The 20,214-nt window shown below is 42.9% G+C and overlaps 1 protein-coding gene across 6 annotated transcripts in view; it reads right to left on the bottom strand.

Moving 5' to 3' along the window:
- The window catches only part of Agtpbp1 (ATP/GTP binding carboxypeptidase 1), a 118,046-nt gene that overhangs the window by 16,975 nt on the left and 80,857 nt on the right, over nucleotides 1-20,214 (bottom strand). For all 6 annotated transcript variants that reach the window (XM_051194162.1, XM_051194164.1, XM_051194166.1 and 3 more), the window contains 5 exons: nucleotides 14,752-14,839; nucleotides 10,396-10,540; nucleotides 8,226-8,379; nucleotides 7,086-7,266; nucleotides 6,217-6,346 (listed from right to left, as the gene is read on the bottom strand). In XM_051194162.1, coding sequence (XP_051050119.1) covers nucleotides 6,217-6,346; nucleotides 7,086-7,266; nucleotides 8,226-8,379; nucleotides 10,396-10,540; nucleotides 14,752-14,839 — 698 coding nt within the window. The remainder of the gene's footprint in view (nucleotides 1-6,216; nucleotides 6,347-7,085; nucleotides 7,267-8,225; nucleotides 8,380-10,395; nucleotides 10,541-14,751; nucleotides 14,840-20,214) is intronic.

Raw genomic sequence — 20,214 nt, 5'->3', positions numbered from 1 at the left:
AAACTGACTCTAGAGAAATGTCCAGAGACCTACAAGGATGACCCCAACTAACAATCTGAGCAACAGTGGAGAAGCTACCTTCCCTGATAATGAGATTGATAACTAACTTGTATAACATCCTAGAACTTTCATCTAGTAGCTGTCAGAAACAGAAGCAGACACCCACAGCTAAACACTGAGCAGAAATGGAATCCAGATGCAGAGAGGGAGGAGTGATGAGCAAAGGGATCAAAACCAGGCTGCAGAGGCCTACAGAGACAGCTGACCTGAACAAGGGGGAGCTCATGGACCCCCAGACTGATAGCTGGGAATCCAGCATTGGACCAACTCAGACTCCCTGAACATGGGTCTCAGTTAGAAGGCCTGGGCAGTCTACGGGACCTCTGACAGTGGAACCAGGATGTATTTCTGGTGCATGAAAGGACTTTGGGAATACATCCCCCATGGAGGGTTACTCCCCCAATCTATAGGGCCTAGACCCTACTCCAAATGACTTGACAGATTTTGATGATCCCTCCCGGAAGGCCTCGCCCTCCCTGTGGAGTGGGGGGGATGGGATGGGGGAGGGTAAAGGATAGGAGGGAGAGAGAACTGGGATTGATATATAAAATAAAGAAAGAAATAACAATAAAGAAAAATATTAATCCTAATAAATAAATAAAAAGAAAACATCAATAAAAAAGAAAAATATCAATCCAAACAATCAGGAGAAAGAGACACAAAATTATAGCAACTAATAACATCTCTCTCATTAACAACCATAAATACAAATGGCCCCACCAATATAGACAGAGAGCAGCTAGCAGGGTTAAAAGACATGAAAGGCAGACATTATTATAGATTCCAACGAAACACAGAGAAACATATTCAAGCTAGAAAATATAGAAGAAATTGGTAAACTCCAAGACACGTGTTACCTAACAAAATTAAATCAAGAAAATATAAACCAATTAAACAGAACTACAACAATGGAGATTGAATAATTAAAAAATAAAAATAAAAAAGGTCTTGCGGTATAAGAAAGTCTAAGGCGGGATGATCCAATGCCAATTCTACCAAACCTTTTTCAGAAGAGCTGATAAACCTTCCAAACCAGAGAGGCAGACCCCACTGCAGCACCAAAGCTCGATACAGTCACCAAACTTAAAGGGCAATTTCTCAGAGAAACACACCTGCAAAAATGATCACTAAAATCCGTGCAAAAAAAATTCAAGAACATGTCAGCATCAGCCACCAGGACTGAGCTGGTCTCAGTAAGTTAAGTCACAGCATGTAAAGGACCTGAAGGCAGAAATTACAGACAAAGCCTCCAGCAGGTTGAATGTCCCTTCACAAGAGTCCTAAAGAAATCAACACCAGTAGGCTCTTTCATACAGTAGGTTGTGTAAAACAGCATGCAATCAATATTACAGTAAATAGGGAAACCCTGGGCCATTCCCCCAAACTTTGGAATAAGTCAAGGGTGCCCACTCCAATCAACAAGGTACTCAGAGACTTGGCTGGAACAACAGAACAGGAGAAAGAGGTTTCAGAAGCCCTGATCACGCCCAGGTCGCTTCCTCTGCCTCTTGGTTGTGTCCTAAAATGTCACCTCTCAGCCACTGCTCCAGCGCCACGCCTGCCAGCTGCCCCTGCTCTCCACTAGGGATGTGAACTCTCACCCTCTGGAAATAAACTCACCCAAATAAACTGTCTTTTAAAAATGGTCAGGGTCATGATGTTTTATCACAGTAACGGAAAAGTAACCAAGACAACGGGCTTCTTAACAACAGTCTGGAGAATGTGGGTTTCCACACTCTAGAAAGGCAGTGCATCTTACACCTGGCACCGAATCCATCACAACACATCTAAGACCTTAAAAGGAAAAGGAGGGGAGTGTTGTGGGGACTCATTCCGCCAACAGCCTTGGAGCAGCCAGGGTTATGGTGTGGTCTTGTCTATGTGACAATGGTAAGCTGGAGCACAAGCCTGTTCCTGCTCTCTTGCTCTGCTCATGCTGTGGTCAGGACCTGTGGCAGCATCTGCTTTGCTCTGTGTCTGTGAGTTTGTCTTTGCATTGTACCCCTTAATAAATCGGCTATCATACTTTTGTGGGTTCTCACTTCATCTGGCGCCCAATGTGGGTTAACTTATATGTAGAGCTAGCCAGTAAGGCTTAGAGCGGTTATTTGGGAAGTGGCAGGCAGGTCAAGAAACCTCCAACCACAGGTGGCGCCCAAACGTTTGGCAAGAATTTCCATATAAGACCTGACAAAAGCTTAAAAAGGACTCTAAACACAAAAGAAGAGCTAAGCATGGCTTCCTGGTAGCAGCATTTTATCGGGTGGGCTCTGTCTGCCAGAGGCAAGCAGAGACAGGGCTCTTTAAAAAGATGGCTTCCTGACTCAGCATTAGCAGCAGACCTGTGACAAGCTGGGCAGTGGTGGCTCACATCTTTAATTCCAGAACTCAGGAGGCAGAATCAGGTGGATCTCTGTGAATTCGAGGCCAGCCTGATCTACAGAGCTAGTTTCAGGATGGCCAGAGATACATAAAGAAACCCCATCTCAAAAACAAAAAAGGCCCTGCTACCAAACCCATGGACCGAAAACCGCCCCAGAGTTGGCCGCCATCATGTGACTTGCACCAGTACCTTGCATGAAGCCAGACTCTCAGGAAGTGTAGGGGTGAGGTGCAGCAAGCCACTTATTCCTAGCCACGCCCACTAAGCATGATAAACACTCTCCTAGTCAAAAAAGGATTACAGATACACAATAAGTACATATTCAGTCACAAAAGGCCTCCAAGGAACTCACGGTGCATTTGATAAATGTGCTTGGGCTTGGGAGAGAAAGGATAGAGGATAGACAGAGTCATAGATAAAAATAATAATAATAATAATAATAATTTAATGATAATAAACTAAGTTCCTTAAAGGAAAAGTAGAATAAAAAGTATAAAAATATAAGGGGCCATATAAAGATGGAAAATACACAGAGTTTGGAATGTGAATTTTTTGACTGTTAATGTACTAACTACAGAGAAATATTTGATTGTGGGGGCTGCTAAGCTAAACTAACATAAAGGTATCTTGACTTCAAATTTTGGTTCTAAGGGCATGTTGTTTTAGGAAAGAGTTTCTGCTTTTGTTTCCACAGAAGATGAGAAGTTATGGATTCCTTCCAATCCCATATGGTGTCATTAAATAAGACCACCTGAAATGATGTCCCGGGTGATGCAGCATCCCCGACAGCTTCAGGACTGGGGGCTGAGATGACCAACCACAGAAAATACCCAGGCAGGACTTTCCCCATAAGACCATTGTGCCCAACAATCAGCAGGAAGCAGTCTAGAAAACGACACCCACATTCCCAGATACTGCTTATAAATGTTTGTGTTCCCTTAAAGGGGGTTGGCCACAAATGGTTAATGACCACAGTCGATCTCTTTCCAAAGGGAGTATGAAATAGAAATGAGTAATTTACGTTGGTATGAATTTTGGTTTACTGATGTAAGTTTACAGTCAATCTTGTTATGCCATTATGTATATTTCTACTCTCGTTTAAGGTATTGTGTTTATACAGCTCAATTAAAAATGCAATAATAGTTAAATACAAATTAATAATCATCTATGATAGTCAAACTTGCATTCATGTTAGATTTTCTAGATATGTAGAGATATATTTCAGATGGATAGGTAATCTTCAAACACGTCAAAGACCTACAGAATATGGCATTTAAAATGTTTCAAGAACTTAGACTTTTCTTAAGAGTGAGACCCATCTGCTCCTGGTATCACCAATTACTTCAAGAGGATGATGGGCATCGAAGACGTTCCTTCTGAAATTTGCTTTCAACATGGCCAGACTAGCCATTTGGGCAAGAAACTTCTCTTGCCTGGATTGCTTGAGTGTGTGCTGTATAAACTGGACATGCAGGACCCACAGCAAAGTGACTGCTGAACTTGCCAAAACAAGATGGGTGGTCCTTCAGGGTTCCTGCTTCACAGAAGAAACTGCCAAACATTCTGCAGGACACAGAGGAAAGCAACTGACAAACTTTGCCAGTATAAGGCAGAAGAGATCTTCAAATTTCCTGCTTCATTTTAAAGTCTGCCAGACACTCTAGGCCTATCGGCTGAAGGTTGATGCCCCAACATTACAAAGAACTTTGGGTGACTGTCCAGGAAGCCAGATAGCTCTGTCATTTCTAGAGTTTTGGAAGTTGCATACAATACACTTACTGTTTACTTAGGTAATATTATATCCTTCTGGGGTCTTTGATGGAGCTGAAGTCAGACAGTTACAGTTAAATTTTCCTTAATTATGATAAAAGATAAAGACTTCAGACTCACAAAGCCAGGAGAGATGATAGAACAGTCTCCTTAATTTTGCCAAATCCAAATGAACTAAATATTGTGACTATAATTCTTGCTTGGAAACTGTTTTGTTATATAGAACTTTACTATGCTAAAGTTAAAACCTCCTTTTTTAATTAGACAGGAGATCAGAGATGATGTGGGATGTCCTTCTGTCTGCTGTGAATATTTATTACCTTTATTGGTTGATAAATAAATCTGTTTTGGCCTATGACAGGGAAATATATCTAGGTGGGAAATCCAAACAGAGATAGAGAGAGAAAGAAGGCAGAGTCGAGTAAACAAGCAATATGTGAGGTGACACAGCATGAGCCATTGTGACAGACACAGAACATTAGAAATGGGTTAGTTTATATGTAGAGCTATCCAGTAAGAAGCCTGAGCCATCAGCCAAACAATTATAAATAATATTAAGCCTTAGTGTGGTTATTTGGGAACTGGAATGTGGGACAAGAAGCCTCCAACCACGGGTGGGTTGGAGAGAAAGCTCAAGATCACTAGTTGTTCTTCTGAGAGGGTCTGGGCTCAGTTCCAAGCACCCACGACGGGCTGCCTGTGACCACCTGGAAGTCTAGCTCCAAGGGACCCAGGCCTTCTTCAGACCTGCTCATGCATGTGAACATATATCACATATTCATACAAACACATACATCTTTTTTTATTCTTTAAACTTTAAAAAATTATTTTACTTAATGTATACAGATGTTTTACCTGCAAGTATGTATATATACCAAGTGTGGGCCTGGATGGTCTGGAGCCGGAATTACAGATCATTCTGAGCAGCCGTGTAGGTGCTGGGAACTGAACCTGGGTCTTCTGCAAGAGCAGCCAGTGCTCTTAACCTCTGAGCCACCTCTGCAGCCCTAAATCTTGTGTTTTTGTTTTTTTGTGTGGAAGGGTTGGGTAATTGTTGCCAACTATACATCAGACATAGGATTAATATCTAAACACTATAATGAGATTTTTAAAAATTAAACACTAAAAAATTAAAATCACCCATTCAATAAATGGTATATATAATGAACAACAACAAAAGAGTTCTCAAAAGGAGAAATACAAATGGCTAATAAATAGTTGAAAAGGTATCTGGGGATCCACACAGAAGAGAGAGAGAACCAACTCCAAAAGTTTCCCTTTGACCTCCACACCCGCACTGTGGGCAGGAATGCCAACCCTCATACACAGAAAATAAACAAATGCATTAAAAGAAAGAAAGAAAATATTTGGCACCCTTAGTCACTAGAGAACTGTAAATTAAACCGCTCTGAGATTCCATCTCAGGCCACCAAGAGTAGCTGTCATTAAACAAAAAAAGTGACACAAGCCACAGGGAGGAGGGAAGAGGCCCTACTCATTGTTCAGAGACATAAATGTGTGCAGTAGCTATCCATGGGCATCAGTGTGGTATCCTCAAAACAATGAAAAGCAGAGCTACTGTATGATCAGCCACACTACACTAAATCAGCACCCGTGGATGAGAACTGTATGCACCTGCACAAACAGATGCAACTGTAAATCCTGCAATCAACTAAACACAGAAAAACTAGTACTGATATACATGGAACTTAGGTTTACAACTACGTGTGTAGATGTGTGACTAACATATGCACACGTATGCAGGTCACAGTCTAGAAAGGGAGATGGAGCATAGGTAATAAGAGAGAGCAGAAAAGAGGACTCACTGTGGGAGCGAGGACAGGCCAAGGTAGGGGGTCGGGAACACAGGAAAACAGGTAAAATGACATAGAGGTGTAAAGGCGCCACTTTGCATATTAATCTAAGAAGATAACTTAGAGTTCACTGTCATTAATCAATAAGTGCATCTGTGCATGCAATGGCAAGCAAATATGGCCACGTACCAGAGGCAAGCGCTTCACCGCAGCCAGGTATTGCAGTAGCCCCTTTGCGTGGTAAATCGTCGGGTGTAAATCCGGGTTCGGACTTTGCCACTGTCTGTTCAAATCCTCTCCACTTAAAGAGCAGCGGTGACTACAACCAACAAAGACAGAAAACACAAGTGCCACAGAGTGTCACATACATCTCTGATTCAGCTTTATGACACACCCCAGTTAAGTATTCAAGTACATGCAGACAGCGCTCAACTGAACGCACATAGTATTCACTAAGTAAACACACATCCATCATTTGCTGTATGCAAAATCTCATGTGACACTGTTAACTTACAAAAAGCAAATTGTCAATTCTAGGCTTTTCTTCTGTACTTTATTAAATGTATTATTGGACACATTCTCTATTGACTAACTAGTAACGATCTGCTATACTAACTCTACATGCTGAGTGCATTACTTGTGCTATACATGTGCTATGTGAGCCCTCCATCTGAGAAAGGCAAATATATAAATGATGTAGTCTTGGAAACTGTAAATACACTTTCATCTGTTCATGGGAGCTAATGCCATCAAGCACAACACACTCTCCAGTCACACAATTAACAAAGGAAGCAAAACTGATATCTTAAAGACCGCCTCATGGCTTCCTAAACAATTCAAGGAAGATTTTAGGAAATCATTCTCATGGACTCATAATACTAACACATGCATTTAAAAGTTTATCCTTGATGAATTACTCACCAAAACTTGCTTTTTTCTAGGAAAAAAAAAATCATCAAATCCATTTTCTGAATTAAGTTAAACACTATTAGATCAATGAATTTATATACAGCCACCATTACGATCTATGACACTCCTGTAACTACTGCTTAACTTACTTTCCATTGATGACTCCATCTGGATTTAGCATAGGGACAATTTTAAAAATGTAGGACTCCCGTAAGCTCTGTGCGGTAGGGCTGTTACTCATGAGGTACTCCAGGGTTCCTTTCATGACCCAGCTGGCATTAGTTTCTCCAGGGTGGACCCGAGCAGACAAGAAAATGTAAGGGCGATTCCCTAAAGTGCACATAAAATCTCAATTTAAATGAGCAGCTACTACACGTTTGAATGACATTTCTCTTTGGGGTCCAGAACTCTCCTCAGCTGTGAATTCTGATGTGAATTCAGGAAAAACTCACTATACACATTCAATACACACACACACTACACTGGCCCTACAGAGAAAGCAACAGAAAATGCAAGTAAGCTACCACATGAAGGAACTTGTGATATGAACACACCGTAATAATGTACAGTATTGGAACTACTTGCTTATTTTCTAATGATAATCTAACTTGAAAAACAAAGTTCTTGAATGGAAAACAGTTTTACAAAGAATATCACATGGGAAAGTTTAAAATACAAAATTGTATACATAAACTCATGGAAAAAGAAAATACTAACAATCTAACCCTGTGTGGTTGACAGCACAGAAAGACGGTGTGACACAGACCCTGGCAGAGCAGTCGCTGTGCATTTACAGTCTCCAGACATTAGTCACCGTCACTCACATTGTCTACAAACAATCGCACAACTCACCACCCCTGCAGACATGCACAGCATTTCTTTTTTGTTGTTGCTGCTGATTTGAAACACTTATCAAAAACTGAAATATGTTCTTATTTTTATTACCTCAGCTATAAAATTGAGGTAATTTTTAAATTTTGAATAATGGGAAAACAAGTAGCTATTTAGTGCTAGCTATCCAAATATCTGAACCCTAAAACTCCTGTAGTATTTTTGCTTCAGCGTGATTTCTACAAATAGAACTAAGAAACATGGCTATCAAAGGCGTCCTGAGAGGAAGGACTCTCAAAAGACAACTGAGGCACAGTGGGAGGTCCACAAGTACGAGTAGGACCAAGGCTAGAAGCCAGCCTTCTCATGCATGCCTCGTATTATTTCTATTACAAAGTACACAGAAAGCCAGCCCAAGGGAGGGCGCTGGGCATGTTGAGTGAAGAAGACAGACTTACTGAACTGACAGATATGCTCATAGTAATTGGACTCTGGCATTGCTGTGATGGTCACCAGGGGACAGCTGTTTCCAGATAAGGTCTCACACAGCACGTCCTTTCGGAAATAAATCTGCTGAGGATTGTGTGATGATTCCAACTTTTGAAGATGCATCTTGACAAAAGTTTAAAAGCAAAGTATACAATCATTTCAAAACTCATCATCTAGATACCCACAGAACCAGAGTAAATGATTCCTAAATTCTCATCTAAAACCCTCAATGCCAAATAAAACACAAGCAGCAACCCAGGCAGGACAGGCGTGAGGTACACCGCACAGGGGCAGGCTTCCCTCAGTGGAATCAATATTCGAAATGAGCTCACACAAGCTCAGCTCAAGCTTTGCTGCCAATTAGAGCCGAGAAAAAGCATTTGGTTTGCAAAGTACTTAGAATGCTGGAATTATAACTAAAGTCACATGATAGCAAGCTAAAATTACATAACACACATTATGAACAATTCCTTTTGATTTCAAGATTAGTAATATATATGCAATAATAAATATATATGTATGGATAGACACATATAATATGGGTAAATATATACATACATATATATTACTACTTTTCTAGGATGAAGAACCTTAAAACAGAGCTAACTCAATGTCCATGCTATGAGACCTTCACCTCTACTAAAACACAGCAAGGCTCAGCTGGTGTCCTCAGCACTCCATCTCTGCTGGAGTCCCACTGCATGCTGGGACTGACTTTCAGTCCTGTCCTCCAGCTTCCTTTCTGTATCTGATCATCCCTCAGTACCCTTGCCATTAGAACAGAGACTCTGTTGTGAGGATAAAGGTGCTAGTGTATTATTTATGACTTGTTAAAGCTTGTCTGAGGATTCAGAAAGCAAAGTCATCTTCAAACCATAGAGATCTGGCAGTTGTGATAGACACATTTAATTCCAGCAGTCAGAAGTGGTAGTGCACCTTTAATCCTAGGACTCAGGATTAAGAGGTGGATGGATCTCTGTGAGTTCAAGGCCACCCAGGTCTACACCGGATTGATTCAGTCCTAAAGAGAAACAGCTCACACAAAGTTCTCAGCACCTGGGACCACACGCCTTCAATCCCAGCACTGGAGAGTATAAAAGGCAGGAGCAGGGGCTTTAGTAGTCAGTATCAGGATTCATTCTCCAGCTATGTCAAGGACAGGAAGACACTGAGGTCTTGGGATTCTGTAGCCACACTGAGGAGAGCATTGCTGTCAGGACTTCAGTCTGAGGTTTGGTAGAGACAGGACAGCCCTTTCAGTCTGAGGTGGAGTGAGAGCCAGTGACCAGCTGCTTTGCTTTTCTGATCTTCCACTTGAAGCTTGAACCCCAATATCAGTCTCTGGGTCTTTTATTTGTCATGGAACATTTGGTGCCCAATGTGGGGGGCATGAACCCATGCCCCTAGGATTAACAGTCCAATGCTCTACTGACTAAGCTAGCAGATAAGTCTGCTACCGCTGGCTATTTGCTCACTTGATTTAGCTTTAGTTTTGTTGTAGAATGAAGGCATTTGGCAATCTCACAGCTTATACCCAGGCTCTAAGAATGGGAGCCTCGGGTCACCAGATCACAGAACAGACCTAGTTCTTGTGCCAGAAAACTAATTTCCCTGCAGGAAATTCAAAGTGTGGCCATACTTTCTACTGCTACATTTTTCTACAAGATTTAGTGCTTTTAGTTAAACTGAAAGTATCCATTCCCACACATGATAAGTGAAGTACATAGATTTTACGTTGTCATCCTCCTCTTCTGGTTTTTCAAGACAGGGCTTCTTTGTGTAACAGTCCTGGCTGTTCTGGAACTCACTTAGTAGACTAGGCTGGCCTCGAACTCACAGAGTTCTGCCTGCCTGATTCCTGAGTGCTGGGATTAAAGGCGTGCACCACCAACTCCTGGCTCTTCCTACTTCTAGTTACAGTTATTTTTCATTTGTGGAAGCATGGGGGTGGGGAAGTGTGCACATGCATGCAGACGTGCTCACCATGGGTGTCAGGTGTGCGGTGCTACAGATCCAAACCTGGCACTTTACCCTCTGGACCATCCCCAGGCTTCCACAGTTACTGCATCATCACATTTCTACCTGAACCTTTCCTGTACTACGAAGTGACATTCATAGTTTACAATCAGTGTCTCTCACCTGCAGAGTTGAGTATGTATATGGATAGTGATAGGCAAAGTAGCAAACGTCATCCTTATGTGGAAAGTTGACGGTGAATGTGATGGTGTAGTAGGACTTCCCCTTCTGTCCCCCTGCAGCAACTGAGCTTCTGGAGAAGTGATTCCTGCAATGCAAAGCACAGAGCTCTTTATCTGCTATGCAGAGACGTTGCTTTTCCTCTGCTGCAGTCTCAGGTTGTAGTCCACCATGCTGTGGCCACACAGCCCGGAGCAAAGTGTCAGGCAGGCGAGAGGAGCAGCCCATCCACAAGCACCAGGCAGAGCAGAGTACACTGGGGAAGGTGTGGGCTTTTGTGCCCAGTGCCACACCCCCAACAAGGCCACACCTAACCCTTCCCTAACAGTTCCACCAACTCAAGACCAAGTGTTCAAACATAGGAGCCTTCAGGGCCACGGTCCTCCAAAGCCTCACGAGCACACCGAGAAGGCCAAGGCCGTCCATCTATGCCACCTGGCAGTACCGCTCTCTTCTCTAGACTGAGCACAGCACATGACCCGCACGCCCTGCACGTCAGGGACTCCCCTTCTTCTTTAGATCTTGACATTGCTGGTCCATGGCGGCTCCCTCCATCAGGTAACATGGTGGCGGAGGGTCACGTGCACCGTACACGGCACTGGCACTTCACCATACCAGGGCAAACAGCCAGGGAAGAGGCTGCTGCCCATGTTTCCTCATGCGCCGTGGAGAGCTTCCGCAGCATCACAGCTGCAGTGGTCTTGCCAAACATAAACCCAAACTTGACTAAGCGCTTATATCTAATTGACAAGGAATCAGTAAGATGAATTTGTTAGTAGCAAAGATGCAATCAGCATGACAAACATAAAACTCAGATGTGAGAAACAAGCCGGTTTAACAGGCACTGAGAGAAAAGGGGACCCAGCTGATAACAACGTTTAAGAAACACGGTAACGGGGATTACATGTGATGTATGATGAGCAAGGGAGGTCAGCAGCAGCCATCCGACATTTCCAACATGGAATGCACTGAAGGGCATGCTTCCTAATGACTGCTAGCAGTCCTAGAAACAAATCACTTTCCAGCCTTTTATATTTAAAAATGTATTGTGTGATCTTTCATCAGCTCTAGAGGAGGAGAAAATAATTACCAAGCAACACTCATATGGCACCTGGGGCAATCTGAAAACTGACTAGATTACATCAAGGGCTTCCCTTAATGTTTGTGATGTACGATAACGGCAAGGTGGTTAGATGGTCTTAAGGGGTCTTTAGTTTTAATGCTATCTGACAATTGTTTTTAAAATCTGGCATGGGGGCCCTCAAGATGGCTCACCAGATGAAGGTACCTGCTGTCAAAGCTGATGACACAAATTCAGTACTCAGAACCACATCTTAAAAGAAAAGAACCAAATCCCAAAAGCTGTCATTTGGCCTCCACACTCAAGCAGTGGCAAGTATACCCACCCTCCAACACCCACCCCACAATGTGAACAAAGGAACAGAGAGGAACTTTTATAAAGCAACATGGAAGCAGGGGTTCTGTAATGCACAAACAGCACTGACCACATGATGGGAACTGTTCAAGGTGGGCTGTGGCACACGGGATATCATCCCGCTTGTGATTTCTAAGTTTTATGGTCTTTAAGTATTGCTGACATTGGCATTTAAAGATACTCATAAACTTAATTTCTAGAGCTCTAAAACTCTTGAAAAAACAGGGCTTATAAGTCATAAATTTATTCCCACACTTACATACTCACACTAGTCTTCATTAAGTCCATCTCTGTGTCGTGAGTGGACAGACAATGGCAAGTGCTAAGAGCTAAGGAACACACAAAACAGGCCCAAGAAGGAGCCTGACAGCTGTTTCTTCCCTGAGGTGACAGTAGTTCCATGGAAGTTACGGGCTACAAACAAACATGCACACATGTTGACAAAACACGACTATGTTCTATTCATAGCTAATACAATAGTCTCGAGTCCTCACTGATGAGAGGCTTCTGGAAATCAACCCCAACAATGCATATAACACAAAAAGTAGTTAAGCAATGAATGCTAACTGTACTGAATTCCAGTTTAACCTGGAAGCAGCCAGAGAAAAAGCAAAAATTAAACAAAACAAAAACTCCTGTTATCACTAATACAGAACAGAAAAACTTAATCATGGTCTGATCACACATACTGCATGTGAAAGGACTTGAAGTGTAGAGAAGCATGGATGTTTTAATATTTAATAGCCTGAGAAAGACTTCTGAAACCTTGCCCACCACTGCCCAGATCAGTTCCTCTTTCACTCCAATGTCACCGAACAGAAAGAGTGGTCCGGGAGCGCCATCGTCCCAACTGTCACTGAAACGCTACAGTCATTGGAAGGTAAAGATCAGGACACACACTTCCTTTGTTTCAACTTATCATGTGACAATCATGGATGAGTAGAACCCCACTGAGATGAAGCCATTAAGCCATTAAGTACAAATTCTACAAGTCATCATCTTCTGACAAAGCTACTTTGGACAAGACATCAGTGCTAGCTAAAGACAACATTAAAAGTCAAAATCCACTTTATGGAAAACTCAAGACTAACAAGACAAAAACCAGAATCCAAGAGAGATAAAAACCAAGGCCAAAATTATGAGCATACAAAACTTCATGTGACTGATAGGAAATGATCACTAAAAACCAGAATGTTCAATGTTTACTTTAGATTCAGAGGTTTTCAAAGCTGAGCACACCTTCCCCCTGCTTAGCACTGATGTTCCAAGAGCAGGCCACAGGGAACTGGAATCGCACATAAACAGCCAGTGGGCTCCAGTTAAACAGGGTTAGCTATCAGGCAGCTCATAACAAAGGGTATCCTCTAGGAGCATGAAGAGGGTATTCTATTAGTAAGCAAACAGGTGAAGGCAGAATCCATGCTGTGAAAGGGCAAATCTGTGCCCATTTGAGAGGCTGGACAGAACTGCAAATACTTATGTAGTTTCAACTTTAAAAGTTTAATCTGAAAGTATGTGTGCATTAGTAAAATATTTCTGAAAAGACATCAGCAAACTGTAACCATGGGCCCTTCTACCAAGGAAAGGTGTGACTTACTTACAAGGCAGCCTTCCCACCTGTGAAGCAGTAGCACACACCTTCTAGCTTTCCAAACAACAGAGCGCACAGAAACGCCACAGAGTCCTCTCTGGCGTCCTGATTCTGACAATCAAGGGACCACAAGGAGACCGGCTGAGTGATAAAGGTTCCACAAACTGCTGACAACTACATGCAGACAGGAATCATGTGTTTTTAATGTATTTTTATAGGAAATAAAATAAGCATTATAAAATATAGTGGAGGTTACCTGGAAGATGTTACAAATAAAACTGGAGTAAAACGAGAAGCAATATTTTAAGAATTCTAGATTGTTTAAAAGCAAGGCTGCAGTCACAAATACCATACACACCACCTACCTACCCTTCCACACAAGCTCAGGGGCCACTTCAGAAGAGAGGGGAGAAAAGATTCTATAGCTGGAGGGCAGGGAGGACCAGCCTGCCTGAAGCAGTGGCTTCTGGGCAAAAGGGAACTGCTGAGCTAGGAACCCACAGCAGCTGAGGCTGCCTGCACACGACCACGGCAGTCCACGTGGTTAACGAGCCTCCATGACAGTCAGGATTTGGGCAGGTACCTGATGGCTTCTGGAGGAGAGAGCCGGTTTTCTCTAAGGGTGTGGCCCTGGTAGGTCAATCATGCTCCAGTGGATGCCCCCACACACAGGTACATGGGCAGCACAAGCTGGACTCCATGGGTTATTTTTAAAAGAGGAGGAAGAGGAAAAAGAAGAGGAGGGAAGGGAGGAAGAGTCAAAGTTGGGGCTTTAGGGAGACAGGACTGGGGGTTGAGAGGGGTTCGAGGAAGGGGTGGAGGTTGACTAAGTGCCCAAAGAGTTCATAAAAATTAGGGTTACTATGACCAAAGTAGCTTGGGGAAGACGGGGTCTATTTGGCTCACACATCCACATCACTCTTCATCATGGAAGGAAATCAGGGCAGGAACCTGGAGGCAGGAGCTGATGCAGAAGCCATGGAGGATGCTGCTCATTGGCTTGATCCTCAGGGTGTTCTCAGACTTCTTTCTCATAGAACCCAGGACCATCAGCTAAGGGACAGCCATGCCCAAATGGACACTGCCCTCCCCCACTGATCACTAACTAAGAAAATGCTCTACAGGCTTGCCTAGTCTTGTGGAGGCATCTTCTCAACTGAGGCTCTCCCTTTTCCAGTGACTTTAGCTTGTGTCTAGTTGACATAAAACCAGCCAGCACACACACACTAAGTCCGTTTTCCTTGTTAAACTGAGCCTCTGTAAGAATACTTACTTGTAGTAGCAAATGTCAGTGCCCATGCGAATCCACCACGGCCTGGCATTGAGAGCTTCCTGAACTGAATACATAAGTGGCTGCATACCTTTGGAAGAAGAGGAAAGGAAAGGAAATATTCTTTTCAGAATTGTTGGTGTAAAAATGAATCTTGCATTTCTAGAAGGCACCAAAAATTCAGGAAGGCTGAGATGTAGTGCATTTTATTATTTTAGGATGTATTAAGGAAATCTAAGAGATCCCTTAAGTTATAATTTAATCAGTAATAACCCCTTTTACATTTTAACTAAAATGGAATAACTTTCGAGTGAGTAGATACCAATTTTTTGTGTTAAATTGTATGTATTCAATCAGCCAAAGATAATTTACTCCTTGTAAAAAGTAAAGTAGTCAGGAGATGCCCTAAAGATAAAACTTGCCACCCAAATGTGAGGCTCTGGGCTCCGGTCCCCAGTACCCACCTAGAAGCTGGATGCAGTATGGCATGTCTGTAACCCAGAGCTCATCCAGCCAGGCTGGCTGAGGCAGCTGCCCACAACAAAGACCCTGCCTTAAGCAACGATAAAAACTAGAGCATGCAACCATCCTAACTCCATGCAGGCATCATGGTATACATGCGCACACACACTCATGTGTGCACACACACGTACACGCACGCACACGCACGCACGCACGCACATGCACACATGCTCACACACATGCACACACACGCTCACATGCACGCACGCTCACACGCACACTGGGCAATCACTCCCCTACTTCTCTATATGAAGTAAGAAACGCCAAAACTTCCATGCTTGTTTTCATTCTTTCCCCGTTTACGTGTTAGCACAGGGTGGTGTCCTGGCTACTTTTATGACAATTTGATACAAGCTAGAGTCCTCTGAGAGGAGGAACCTCACTTTAGAAGATGCCTCCATAAGAATGTGCTATATATAGTGCATTTCTTAATCAGTGATTGACGGGGAGGGCCCAGCCCATGGTGGTGGTGTCACCTCTGGGCAGCTGGTCCTGGGCTCTGTAAGAAAGCAGGCTGAGCAAACCAGTAAGCAGCACCTTCCACGGCCTCTGCACCAGCTCCTGCCTGCAGGTTCCTGTCCAGCCTTCCTTCAGTGATGAACAGTGATGTGGAGTGTGGGCTGAATAAACTGTTTCCTACTAGGTTTTGTTTTGTTTTGTTTTCTGGCTGCAGTGTTTCACCACAGCAACAGAAACTCTAACACAGGCAAGAACTGGTCAGATACACAAATTTACTCTCTTGGGTATTCTGAGAAGCGCTTTAGAGCTCTATTACTGGGCCAGACACAGTGGTGCCTTCTTTAACCTAGCAATTCTGTACCCCAGCCTAGTATAGTCTACACAGTGAGCTCTTACCTCCCCTCCCCAAAATAAAAACCGCAAAATCAGCTTATCTCACTCGCTAACCCAGTACACTAGACTTTTAAAGTGAAACTGAATTAAATTCATGTGTTAATTTTAGAAATACTGACAGCCTTTACTGAGATCTAGTTTGACTTTCAATTCCACTTTCAGTACATAATTATTTTCCTGGGTAGGAAAATAAATTTATTTGCATTTTATAAGTTTTTTTTCCCCTTCCCTTTCTACCTGTCTCTTTCCAAGCTGTTTGTTGCTCACCTGACACACACACTTACGCACAGCAGCCATGCTGCCCCTGGATCTCTGGGGTGAGCAGCCCTACTGTGTGCTCCTCTCTATGCAGCACCCTCATATGGAAGTTAGTTACTTTCCATTTTTATTGCATTTCCGGAAATCACAACCTCAGACACTGATGGCGAATACACTGATAAGAACAATTGTTTTCCCATAATTTTAATCAAAATGTTATATACTACGCAATCCAATATTGGCCAAAGTTCTCAAATCAGTTCTATCATGTATAATACAAGAGATAGTGGATAATCTCTATGTGCCAGACACTGCTGTTTTTATATACATGAAAACAGTCACTGTACCCTCCCAATCACCAGCCCTAGACGGTGAGCGCTGGTAACCCCACACTTGAATAATTTCACAACAGTCAGAACTGTCTCGCTCAGGACCTTACGGCCCTGACAGAATAATGTGCCCCTCACAACACTGACAGATGGGCACACTTCGTGCTGAAGACTCCTTACACTAAGCTAGTTCTGAGAAATTACTCTTCTTTTAGCAGTAACTTGTTAAATTGGCTATTATTTAGATCCTGCACCTAGATTCTGTTTTTTTTTCTTTTCTTAGATTTATTATTTTTAATTATGTTTATATGCATTGGTAACTGGGGGGGAGGGGACAGAGGTGTAGGGTTTCCTGGAGTTGAAATCATAGCCAGTTGTGAGCCACCTGACATGGATGGTAACAATCCAACCACATTCTTCTGTAAATGCAGTTAAGTGCTCTTAACCACTGAGCCATGTCCCCAGCCCTTAAGTTGGCCCTTTTAAAAATGAAGTATAGAGACCACACTAGGTTCAGAAAAGTAACCCTAAAAACCATTTTATTTTTCTAAAATCATTTGCTAAAATAAACAACAAAAGTATAATTTAGTTTTATAGGGTTAAAAACCTAATATATTCTTCTTTCCCCTTCTTATTTGTTTGGTTGGTTTCTTAAAGCAGGAGCCAAGTTGGTTTAAATTCACTACATAGCTGAAGCTGGCCTTGAACTCCTGACTGTTCTACTTTCTACTTCCCAGATGCTGAGATGTTGGAATGCACCTCTATGCTTAGCTTTCAACTTTTCAGTGGTTTATAGCCTTGTTTCAATTTCTCCTTTGGGAGTCTGCAGAGATGGCTCTGCAGTTAAGAGCACTGACTGCTCTTCTCAAGGACCCAGGTTTGATTCTCAACATCCACATGGTGGCTGACAACCACCTGTAACTCTAGTTCCAGGGGATCCAGCTCCTCCTTCTGACCAGCAGAACCTGGCATGCGTTTTATACACACACACACACACACACACACACACACACACACACACAGTCACACAGTCAAGATACCCAAACACATATAATTTTTAAAATCTTTTAAATCTACTTTGGGGAACTGGTTAGATGGCTCAGTGGGAAAGAGAATTTTACAAAAGCATGAGGACCTGAGTTCAAATCCCCAGAAGACATATAAAAAGCAGAGTATGGGTAAATGTGTGCCTATAACCCCAGCAATGAATGGGACACAGAGGGGCCTCCTTAAGGCTTACTATTGGCCAGCCTAGCTCCAGGTTCAGCAAGAATCCCGTCTCAGCTGATCTGAACAAGGAGGAGCTAACGGGCCCCCAGACTGATAGCTGGGAATCCAGCATTGGACTGACTCAGACCCCCTGAACATGGGTCTCAGTTAGAAGGCCTGGGCAGTCTAAGGGGCCTCAGACAGTGGAACCAGGATGTATTCCTGATGCACAAAAGGACTTTGGGAGCACATTCCCCATGGAGGGATACTCCCTTAACCTAGAGGCAGGAGGGAGGGCCTAGTCCCTACTCCAAATGACTCCACAGATTTTGATGACTCTTCCTGGAAGGCATCACCCTACATGTGGAGTGGGGGGCAGGGAATGGGATGGGAGGGGAGGGTGTTGGGGGGCATGGGAGGGATGAGAAGGAGAGGGAACTGGGATTGATATGTGAAATAAGAAAAAAAAAAGGAAATAATCTCATCTCAAGGGATAAAGCAGAGAGTGATAGAGTCAAGTGACAGCCTTCTCCTCTAACCTCTGCACCTACCCACCCACTCCATACACCACACACACACACACACACACATACACATACACACACACACTCCATACACCACACACACACACACTCCATACACCACACACACACGCACACCACACACACATACACATACACACACATACAACACATACACACCACACACACACACACACAGACACTCCATACACCACACACACACACACCACATACACATACCACACACCCATACTACACACATACAACACATATACACATAATACACACAGACACTCCATACACCACACACACATAAACACCATACACACAGACACTCCATACACCACACACACACACCACATACACATACCACACACCCATACAACACACATATAATACATACACACACCATACACACACACCCCATATACCACACACACACACACACGCACCACATACACAAATCATATACACACACTTCTACTTTTTTCTAAACACTGTACTTCTATGTTTTGCTTTGTTTTTGTCTAAATATTTTCAATATCTGTGATGGGGAATGTTCTTCTGCATATGTTTCTCTAATTGGTTAATGAAAACACTGATTGGCTGACTGGCCAGACAGGAAGTGACATAGCTGGGCAGAATCAGGATATAAGCAGGGACAAACAGGAAATCATTCTCTTCTCTAGACAGACGCTTAGCAGTCACCATGTGAGCCACCAAAGGAGTTAGAGGTCCGGACCCTTCTCTGGTAAGATAGGATCCCATTGAAACACTTAGATTAATGGAAATGGGTTAACACTTAAGACAGAGTTAGCCTACAGGAAGTCCTAGTCATTGGCCAACAGTTTAGTCATTATTATAGCGTCCATTCGTGTGTTCATTTCGGGCTGAAGCAGGGGCAGGGCCTACCCAGGACAGAAAAACCTCACGTTACACATTTGTTTTCATTAATTCTCTTCCTTTCCTCTATTTCTTTTTCCAGGTTCTTATACTGGATTCTTACTTTCAGTGACTTCTTATTTCAGAAGATACAACCTCTTGGGTTTACAAAGATAATGCTGGTCTAGCTATACTCCCTAATTCTGAGTCAGCTAGTCTTCTACTAAAATTAAGTGTATTATATAAAGGGGCATTCATTAATCACTAGCAATGAGTCTAGCTCTACACAAGAACTCAAATTTTTAATTCAAATTTCAATTTCAATAGCCTCATATGGCTGGTAGCTACCATGCTTAAGAGATAGTCCTAAATATTTTGTAACATCAGCTTCAAATTTCTTTTTTAGAAAGGTATATTTAAGAATAACGATTATATGATTTCCAAAAGCTGTTTTTTTTTTCACCTGTCACTTCTTTGTTGATCTCTAACAATAGTTTCGATCACAATAAATCTGCAGCTATCTTCTTACCCCGGTGGTGACATGGAAGAGTCCTTACTCCTGGTAAGGACATGGAGGGGGCCTCCCGTGCCGCTCGAGGAAGACAGTAAGAACTGGCAAGCAGCTACTCTCCAGGGCTAAGATTCTGGGGTGCAGCTCACAGGCCAGCCAAGGCACATGCTCCTCAAGATGCAGCCAGGTCTAGCCCTAAGTCTCCTTCATGCCTTTGCCAGAGCTACAACCTACGTGAAATATGTTTGTCTCACATTTGAAGTCCAGCATTTTTAGTTTACAATTTTTGTCTGTATTGCATCTTTGTGATGGGAGGAGACAGGCTTCTCTCCTCTTGTGTTCAAGACTCCAGTCACTTTATCTTTAACTTCGGGCGCTGGAG

Source organism: Phodopus roborovskii, unplaced genomic scaffold (assembly GCF_943737965.1).
Source record: "Phodopus roborovskii unplaced genomic scaffold, PHOROB, whole genome shotgun sequence".
Classification (NCBI taxonomy): domain Eukaryota; kingdom Metazoa; phylum Chordata; class Mammalia; order Rodentia; family Cricetidae; genus Phodopus; species Phodopus roborovskii.
The sequence above is the reverse complement of the archived record's forward strand: the minus strand, read 5'-3'. Positions and strand labels throughout refer to the sequence as shown.